General features: G+C 40.7%; 2 protein-coding genes across 2 annotated transcripts; one reads left to right on the forward strand and one right to left on the reverse strand.

Moving 5' to 3' along the window:
* The first annotated feature begins 1,048 nt into the window (after positions 1-1,048).
* Positions 1,049-6,386, forward strand: LOC116377548 (protein phosphatase 2, regulatory subunit B, delta). Its single transcript, XM_031839199.1, has 10 exons — positions 1,049-1,213; positions 1,412-1,486; positions 1,970-2,067; positions 2,203-2,368; positions 2,501-2,613; positions 2,696-2,873; positions 2,997-3,161; positions 3,493-3,662; positions 4,467-4,558; positions 4,707-6,386. Exons 1-10 carry the CDS (start codon positions 1,207-1,209, stop codon positions 4,984-4,986), a joined length of 1,344 nt encoding a protein of 447 aa, XP_031695059.1. The 5' UTR covers positions 1,049-1,206; the 3' UTR covers positions 4,987-6,386.
* A 60-nt stretch (positions 6,387-6,446) lies between these two features.
* Positions 6,447-9,441, reverse strand: bnip4 (BCL2 interacting protein 4). Its single transcript, XM_031839209.1, has 6 exons — positions 9,224-9,441; positions 8,760-8,931; positions 8,578-8,638; positions 8,318-8,424; positions 7,770-7,919; positions 6,447-6,964 (listed from the first exon to the last, which is right to left on the reverse strand). The coding sequence occupies exons 1-6, from the start codon at positions 9,264-9,266 to the stop codon at positions 6,922-6,924; spliced, it is 576 nt and encodes a 191-aa protein (XP_031695069.1). The 5' UTR covers positions 9,267-9,441; the 3' UTR covers positions 6,447-6,921.
* Between the last annotated feature and the right edge of the window lie 847 nt (positions 9,442-10,288).

Below are 10,288 nucleotides of genomic sequence, written 5' to 3' on the forward strand. Positions count from 1 at the left end.
CATGCAATGAAAGAGCTGGGTTGACAGTCTGAATCAACCAAAAAATAAATATACATATATCTTTTCCATTTTGAAACTGATGTGGGGGGAAAACATGAAGATAGATAGATATTATGGGTCCACTGTGACACCCTCAATGTGAAACAATAATGGTTTTCAGAATGTCCCTGGAACTACTGTAATAAGGTATTGAATATACACAGCATCTCTATGGCAGGCCCACGGTTAATAGGGTTATAAGAATAACGTGCTGTACAGGTCAACCCTAAGAGTACAACAAATTTAAACGCTAAACCTAAAATTACACATTTTACCATTTTAACACGATTTGTGTTTGTTTCGAGTGGACATGTTTAAGGTAAGTGAGGTTTTACAGACCATGTAGTGAAAGACTTGAAGGTTGATGTCTGTGAAATAGGGCCTGAGAAGTACATTCAGTTTGTTACACATAGAGATGGGTGCAACATACCCAACAAAACGTACCTGGAGTTTCCTCATCTTCCCACTAGATGTCACCCATTGACCACACAATACAAGCCAGGGTACTTGTAAGGCGTCATACAATTTTGACTTAGGACACACTTCAGATCTAACGTCAACAACGACCAATCAAATTAAAAAAGTATAATAGTATAGTTTGTAAATGAATGTGTATTTGTTTTACTTGTATGTCTACAAGGACTTTAGCAATTAGGGTACTTTTTATGCAAATCACACTCGTGAAACATACCTGGCCAAAGAACAAGACTACAAAACATGCTCATGTTGTTTATTCTGGCTATTTTTTGTTTATTTCATTTTGTTTGCTGCAATTTTATTTAAAATACCACCATCCCGGTGTGTAAATGTAATTTGTTCCACCCATCACATGACAGCTGAATTGTCTTTAACAGGATGCATGAGCAGGTATCAATATGTCATGAAATAAAGTTCAATGCATAGAAAATAAAGACCGAATGCACATTTAACAATATGATGCTCAGGAGGATGGATGGGGCCAGGATGTGGCATGTGTGCATGACGTCATTTCTCCATGTACTGTGCGCCATTTTGGAAGAAAAAAAATCTCGGATAATTTCCGTGGTCTTGACAGATCTGGACCCGAGTCTTCACACTGATTGTGGATGCTATCTATTTCCCCGAGCAAGCCGCATTGGTTGATTAGGTTTTGGAAGCCGTGTGCAGCAAGAGCTGCTACATGAAGCAATGGCGGGTAAGCTACTGTTGAAGTAGGAGGAGAAGGACCCACCTCACTCTGTGTGTGTGATGGCCTGAATCTGCAAGTTAGCTAGCCAACGTTAGCACTGGCAAGCTAAGTTGCTAGTTGTCAAAACTGTGTCACTGTCAGGTCATTTTATCCTCCAGACGAAACACGAACCAGATGCAAACTAACGACGTGTTCTTTTCACAGGAGTTGCAGGTGGAAATGATTTTCAGTGGTGTTTCTCTCAAGTGAAAGGAGCGATAGATGAAGATGTTGCGGAAGGTATGTGGCTAACGTTAGCTTGGCGGCTAGGCTAAAACGATGGGCAGCTAGCTAGATGGTCTGATGATGATGCTCCGTGGGCTTCACGTGAGATGCACGATAGCTAAGATGGTCGCGAGGGTTTCAATGCAAGGCCGCTGCGGTGATCGGTGTGGGTCTGTTTGTGGATCGGTTGCACGGAAAGCCCCTTTTCCTCTGTAAATGACTGTATGTCGCTAGCTAGCTGTATGCTAGGTGGTGGCTAAGCTATTAAAGGGGAGCGACCGTGTCCATGACGTCAATGTGCTGCGTCCATAAATTGTCGAGTGACATCATTCTTGTTTTCATTCATTCATACATGAGTGGGTGTACACGTTTTTGGCTGTCAGTGTACCAGATGTTTTATTTTAATAAAATGTCTATAATCACCAGATTGAGTCTGCAGTCTAACACGGTTCTAGCTCTCTGTAAGTGGGATTCACTCTGGTTTGTGTCCTTTTTCAGCTGACATAATCTCAACAGTTGAGTTCAACTATTCTGGAGAATTGCTTGCAACTGGAGATAAAGGAGGCAGAGTAGTGATATTTCAACATGAACAGGAGGTAAGATTCACGCGGAGTGTCAAAATGAGTATCTTCATCAACAATAATATGTCAAAAGTTATTTGCTGGACTGTGTTGCAGTGATAATGTGTGTATATATACCTGGTGACTCATGTTTGCCATATTTGTTTTCAGTCTAAGAATCGTCCACATCTGCGCGGGGAGTACAACGTCTATAGCACTTTTCAGAGTCACGAGCCAGAATTTGACTATTTGAAAAGTTTAGAAATTGAGGAAAAAATTAATAAAATAAGATGGCTACCCCAACAAAATGCTGCTCACTTTCTACTTTCGACAAATGGTAAGGGTTTACTTTCTACCTGGTTTGACTGTTTGGTGCTAGAATTATGACGCTGTGACTTAACTTGATCAATATCAGATCACTCTTCTTCACCTCTAGATATTTTACAACTCTCTTTCCTGTTTTTGTCAGATAAAACTATCAAATTGTGGAAAATAAGTGAACGAGATAAAAGAGCAGAAGGTTACAACCTGAAAGATGAAGATGGACGACTCCGAGACCCCTTTAGAATCACCTCTTTACGGGTATGTTTAGTCATGTGTGAGACCTCTCTCTTTTTTATTTTTTGTTTAAAATCTTGTCTAAACTTGCATGTTGTATTTTCAGGTACCAGTACTGATGCCAATGGATCTCATGGTAGAAGCAAGCCCACGGAGGATCTTTGCAAATGCGCACACCTATCACATTAATTCCATTTCTGTAAATAGTGACCATGAAACGTACCTCTCCGCAGATGACCTAAGAATAAATCTATGGCACTTGGAAATCACAGACAGAAGTTTTAGTATCCTTTTTTTCCTTTACCAGAAGACAGCTGGTGGATATATATGACGTATAGGCCAATGATCTCTGCATTGTACCTTAATGACACATAAGACTGCTCGTTCCTTAACACTTGTGTTCCCAGATATTGTAGACATCAAGCCCGCCAACATGGAGGAACTGACGGAAGTAATCACAGCTGCTGAGTGCCATCCACTCCAATGCAATGTATTTGTGTACAGCAGTAGCAAAGGCACCATCCGCCTGTGTGACATGCGAGCAGCGGCGCTCTGCGATAGGCACTCAAAGTGTAAGTGGTGACGTTAAGTCAATTCATTAGTCAATCAGTGGGGAAATTAATTGATAAAAATGTTGATAACTCATCAAGTCATTTATGGAAAATGAGTGGACCGTTAGTAACACTTCATCTGATACGTAGATTTACTGCTTTCTCTATTTTGTTGATTAGTTTAAATAGATAACGTTTTGTGACTTTGATTGGACAGAAATGTTTGAAGGTTTTAGTGATTTTTAAATCTGGTAAACAGTGTTTGACACGTTCCAGATTGGATATGATTTTGCTTCGATATGTTACGAAGGCCAGCTGGGAATGATTTTCACGCTGTTAATCTTTATTACAGTCTTTGAGGAGCCAGAGGATCCGAGCAGCCGGTCTTTTTTCTCTGAGATCATCTCCTCCATCTCGGACGTGAAGTTCAGTCACAGCGGACGCTATATGATGACACGTGACTATCTCTCCGTCAAAGTTTGGGACCTCAACATGGAGAACAGGCCAGTGGAGACGTATCAGGTGAATAAACATACTTATCTTCAAATATAGCATTAATCCTCCGTGAGAACAAAGTAAGCCCCACAGTGTTGTAAATAGGGATGCACTGATTTGACTTTTTCAGTCCTAATACCCGGGTTTGGTAATCGGCCGATACTGAGAACCGATCACAAACTAGTGTGTAGTTGATAAGCTGTTGGCCTCGCTGTGTGCAAGAGGCTGGGATCAGTCTTTTGTTTGTAAGGCAACATCAGGCGTGACTTAGACATTGCGTTCCTATCTTTTGTAAAAATAACATGTAACAGAATTATAGATTAAAATAATGATGTCTGAGCTTTGATTCAAGTGAAAGCTTAAATCCGGCCTCACATAAGACATTTCTTACATAGACTGAGAAAGCATTAGGCCTCAAACAGTGTCATAAGGCTTTGCATCGTGGCCGGATCAGCATTATGTTTTTTGGGATGTCCGTCCGTACGTTGTGCATCCTGTCCATTCTCGTGAAGTCGATATCTCAGGAACGCCAGGAGGGTGTTTCTTCAAATTTGACACAAATGTCTGTTAAGATAAAATGATGAGATTTTGGACAGACAACGACGTAAAGTGGAACTTGACTAGTTCACAGGTGTCTGGTTAGCCAAGCAATCTGAGGGCCGTTCTGTTAGAAATAAAGCTATGAGTAGAACCATTCGCTGATGGAAAAAGTGCAATACTCAGACCAAGTATGTTCGCTGTATGAGTCCTTTTTACACTCGGGTCTATCCACAGCGAGGAGGAGGTGAGGCTCCAGTGAATATTTACGTTGAGTAATGTGTTTTGTTTCAGGTCCATGAATACCTTCGCAGTAAACTGTGCTCCTTGTATGAAAACGACTGCATCTTTGACAAGTTCGAGTGCTGCTGGAATGGCAGTGACAGGTACGTGTCCTTGCTCTTGCATAGGAAAGCAGATTCTTTTGTAGTATGTTCTATTGTTTTGTGTTCCTGAAATATCAAATTGGCTTTTTCTAGTTCATTTAGACGAATATATATATATATATTTTTTTTTATTCTCTCTCCTCAACAGTGCCATCATGACCGGCTCCTACAACAACTTCTTCCGAATGTTTGACCGCAACACTAGGCGGGACATCACACTGGAGGCGTCCCGGGAGAGCAGCAAACCTCGGGCTACGCTCAAACCGCGCAAAGTGTCCACTGGTGGCAAGAGGAAGAAGGACGAGATCAGCGTGGACAGCCTGGACTTCAACAAGAAGATCCTCCACACTGCCTGGCACCCCAAAGATAACGTGATAGCTGTGGCAGCCACCAACAACTTGTACATTTTCCAGGACAAAATCAACTAGAAGATTTGGGGCTCCAGAGGATAGGGCTTTTACCGTACCTGTGTAGTTAAGCCTACTACTTGTCTATCTGTATAAGAAGAAACAGCCTCGTTGTCCTCCTGGTGAAGAATTCGAAAGCACGTGTCTACTTTTTTTTTTTTTTTTTTTTCACAGGAGGTTGATCCATAGGCCTGTTTTTTTTTGAGTCTGAGCTTAGGTTTTTTTTGCCTTTGGCACCAGGGCAATCAACATCCCCCCCCCCCCCCCGACCCAGAAAGCCCAATTCGGGTCTTATTGACGGAATGGCACTCTCTCAAGGTCAAACTCTTGAACGTTGGTGTTTGTGTTGACATTTTAAGCCTTCATTTCATGATTTCACGACAGAACTATCGGAAAGCCCTTAAAATGACGTCTTGTCAAAGTTGTAACATCATCTCAAAGATTTTTGGGCGCTCTGAAGCACGGATGAATGGCCAATAAGCCTAACTGTAACATTCCCCCATTGGCCATGTATTCAGGCCAAACCACTGGTGGAAGTGGCCGTGAATTTGGAAAGTGGACTTGTTTCTTTTCTTCCCCCTTCCTCTTCTTACTTTACCCCCCCCCGTCAATAAGGTGACATAATTTCACTGACTGTATCTACTCAAGTACACCTTGTCGTCCACATAATAAAAGAAACTAAAACTACAGATGTGTTTTTAAATTTAGAAGTATGTATTAAAACATGTTTATTGCTTTGCATGTTTTTATGTTGTAGAGAGGTGGAAAAATGTCCAGTCACACCACTGTCTTTGAGCAGATCTCAAGCAAACTTGTTATGGAAATACTATTTGGGGCGACCGGTTTCTGAACTACTGTTGGAGACAGCTGATAATGTGTTTGTGTTTTTTGACCATGTGTTAGGATGCAGGCTGGAAACTACATGGCACATGGTGGGGCCCAGGACACAGGGAATCTGCAGCCTTAATACCTACTTTTATCAGTGACAGCTACAAGTTATGTCCCCAAACGTTTTACAGACCTCATGTGCATTATTTGTAAATCCTATTTTATAGAGTTACGTCCTCATATACTGCTGCTATATGTGGCTGTCTATGAAAACACAAAGGAGGAGAATTGCACACCATACAGTTTGTGATAGAGTGCCTCCTAATCATGTAATAGGGAATTCAGACAGGCCTCATACATGTGCCCTTATTGATTAACTAGGGATGTCACCCAAATTTGAGCCACGTGTTTTAAAATGTGGATGCTATCGCCGTAGTTGTGAATGCAGAAATGAAGGTTGACTACACAACATATACTGATGACATTAAAACAAATGCATTGTCTTTGTCCATTGATTCCTAACATGGTGGCAATGTATTCACTTGTTTATTATTTTGACCAAAGTTAAATAAAATTTTAATTGTGTTCAACTGCATGTGGTTCTTTCCCTTTTTCTCCGTGTTAACTGGTTTATAAATCATCAGGGTCATATGTGCATTTCCAGCTTTTATTGTGTGTAGGATGAACAACATGGACCATATATGTGCTTAATAATGCTTTCTTATCACAATTTACAACTGCACAACAATTTAGCAATCTAATGAGGACAAATAAATGTAAGTTACAAGTCAAAACACTTTCCTTTCTTCAAAGCTGATTAAGAAGAAAAATGTATAAATCATTTTAAATCAAAAGTGATCTCTCACTGCAAAACGAAAAAAGGCAATGGCGTACATTACAGTTCCCCAACGTGCAGATTTAAGGAGCAGAAAGCAGCAGAACAGTCATCTCCAGGCCAGCAGGATTGGTCACTGTTGTGTTCAGGAGTAAACACCACGAAACAGCAATGACAGATCCTTAACTCAATCAAATTGGACCGTTTCACATGGCCACGTCTCCCCTCAGTCATCAGAAGGTCCCATTTTAAGGCATGCTTAGGTGGTCACATCAAGGTGTCCACCATCCTACTCAGTAGGTGTTGTGGGAGGTTAGACGCTTCCCAATATATATCCTGAAAGCAGAGAGAAACATGTAATATGTGATGGTGCTGAGAACAAAATATACAAAACAAAAGACATCTAAGAAAAAAATGACATTCTGAAATACATACAACTATACTGAAGCTGGGATTTGATGCCTCTATCACCGCAAGTTTGTCACTAGAAAAAATACCTGTGCCATTTTTTTTTTTTGAGCACACTAGCAATTTACTTTTACCGTTTGCCCACTAAATCTGAGACACTGAACATGAGGAAACCTTATAGGTTGCCTTTGGATATTTAGGTTTTAAAACAGCTGTATTCTGCTGTGGTAAAATGTTCTATTCTACTCTACATGTTAGAGGTTCATAGAGGTAAGATCAATGTTTATGAATGTCATAATGGAGACGTAAATAAAACTGTTGTTTCACCACCAAACATCTAAACACAGGGCTGGGATCTATCACTCTCAAATTGATGGACATGCCATTTAATGCAGAGACTAATATTAGATAACCACTAAATTATTCATGCTGTGTTGGTGCTGTTAAAGATCTTTTTGCATCAGCAGTAAACAGTAGAAAAAACAGTAGAAGAACATTTCAATTTTTTTCATGTATGATTATCTAAACAAATACCAAATACAATTTTAATCTGTATGTCAAATTATTCCATTATTTATATGAAGATAATCAATTGAATCTGGTCAAAAATCGGGGCTTTAAACATTATTCTAAGGATCCGTCAGCAATTTCCTCTAAAGGTTCTCATTGAATGTTTTTTTAGTTTTTGAGATACTGTAATTGCCAGAGTTAGAGATTAAATGATGTTGCTTACCCAAGGCCAATGGCAATTATGTGAGAAATGATTAATGAAGGAAGGAAAAGCTTCAGAAAGTCAGCAGAGAGAACGCCTCCCTTCTTCATGACGCTGGTGTTCCTAATGCTGAGAGAGGTCGAGCGCTTAGGGTGCTTCAGCAGGAACTCCCTACGGAGAAGCACATTAATTTTTCACTGTTTTGAGTGTCAGTCTAATGTCAGCCAGCACACACACACACAGACATCTTTTTTTCATTCTTACAATTACAAATCATGGGGTAAAGTAAATATACATTTAGGCTAATATGTGCAAAAGATTAGTACAATAGAGTTAACAATTTCCTACTGTTAGCTCCACCATCCCTGTAATGATTACTCACTATGTTTCCATTGGTATTGATTACATGTGCATGCCAAAGACATTCAAGTGGGTCATAGTCACCAGCTATTTTTGACACGTTTTGGAATATTATTTTGGAATAATTATGTTGACTAAGATAGCACCACTGAAACAAAAAAATAAATCCTACTTAATACTGAGAGAAACCTAATGAGTGGTGGCTATACTTTGGTGGATTGTTCTCAGGGCGACTAGACCAGTCCCAGATCCAGTCAGCATTTTTCTTCATCATGTTCTCTACTTCCCGTCTTCTTTCTTGGAAGTCTTCATCTGACTAAAAACACAAATTGTGGATATTCAAGCAACAATTTGGCCACCACTAGTATTTGAAAACAAACATCTTACGAAGAATTCCATAAAACTACACGAAATGAATTAGACTTGGATAATAGATTATGATACTGTTCAATGGTGCTAACAAGTATACCTGTGAGCTGTTGGCCTCTGAGCCTCGCAACAGAAGAAGGGGGGTCAGGGCTCTAAGTGGGCTGTTGTGAGGAAGACAACACACACTGTGATCATTTAAGACACATGTATGAGCTGTATTACACAACATAGGCTATAAGAAAGAAAAACACAGACAGTGCTTCCTCTTTCCCCCCCACAAACCTGTTGCACTGAGAGCTTCCTTTGGAGCTGTTTCTGCCCGACTCGTGCTGCGCATCCAGCAGCATTTTCTCCACGTCATCCTCCAGGACCGACGTGGGGATTTGCTCCTGGCTTCCGTGATGACTAGTGCTCTGAGAGCCATTGCCACTGAAATGCAGCTCAACCCAGGAACCTTAAATAAAATACATAGTGTCAATGCGATTGGTATATCAGTAGGGTAGAGGTACAATAGCAAACAGACGTGGCTTGAAGGCGCTTTGATTTTGCAACATTGCAGATGAGCCTTATTCACTATAACTAGGTCACTGGGTCTAGATCGACATAATAACGTAACGTTAAGCAGGCATAGACACGTCGACTGTTAAGCTCATTCTTTACGTAAGTAAGTGTGATCTAACGTCACCTTGTGTTTTCTTAACGATGTCTATCGGTAGTTTAAACACTGATGAGCTGTTGTCGTTTACCTTGCAAACTATCATCCGACGAAATGTCCTTTAGGATCGACATGGTGCTATAGTGTAATCTTGCGGGTCCACCCGTTAACGCAGCGTTAGAGGCCTAAATGAAAGCGTGGTGGCGCAATCTCTGTCAACAGCTGGAGCTCCAAACCACCACAATAACAATGACGCAATATTGTGTTTTTCTACAATGTGATTGGCTCGCACAGCACGCAGACCGAGCGCGGGTCCTGCCACCCGAGAGAGAGAGAGGGAGAGGGAGAGAGAGAGGGAGAGGGAGAGGGAGAGAGAGAGGGAGAGGGAGAGAGGGAGAGAGAGAGAGAGAGCGCATGCCCGGACACGCTTCCTCAACGACCTCAATAAACATGATCGTCAAGTTTCTTAAGCTTTGTAACATTAAGTTTTACAACCGAAAGAGACTGCACATGTCAGCTTGTTTTACAATTTGGGTGATTCTTACTTATTATAGCAGCTCCCCACACGCATCTGCAGAGGGCATAACTGCACATGGTGCAAGTGATTGGCCAACAACCCCCCCCCCCAAAAAAAATGTAATAATGAATGTGCTGTGGTCAATATGTACATGTACTAAATTATACATCTATATTACTGTCCTGTATTGATCAGTGTCCAAGAGTCCCTATCCTTCTGTGATTACATTACATGTATGCTAAGCATACATGCTTTCTGGTTTAGAGTTTGCGCCCTGACATCAGGAGCACAGAAGGATATTCACCAAGAAAATAAGTCTCCACTGATGGACTGGCTGTTTGCTACCATGGAAATGAGCATGACTCATTATTCTTGCAAAATTTAATTATTTCTAAAATTGAGGGGGCTTTTTTATTGTCGTTCCTGGCAGACCATGTCTAAATGGAATATATTGAGTTTACTAGATCACTTCAAAACAGAGATAACTTACTTGGTTAACCACGAAAGAAAGGTTCTAGTTATCCTTTTAAACAGAAAGGCATTGTTTACAGGTTATAATCAGAAGCACGTTTCTATTTTGTCACGTCTTGAGAGAGCAGTGAATAAAAAAACACAGTCTCAGGGAGATACATATTGATA

The sequence above is a fragment of the Anarrhichthys ocellatus genome, unplaced genomic scaffold (assembly GCF_004355925.1).
Source record: "Anarrhichthys ocellatus isolate YVR2014 unplaced genomic scaffold, GSC_Weel_1.0 scaffold3, whole genome shotgun sequence".
Taxonomy (NCBI): Eukaryota; Metazoa; Chordata; class Actinopteri; order Perciformes; family Anarhichadidae; genus Anarrhichthys; species Anarrhichthys ocellatus.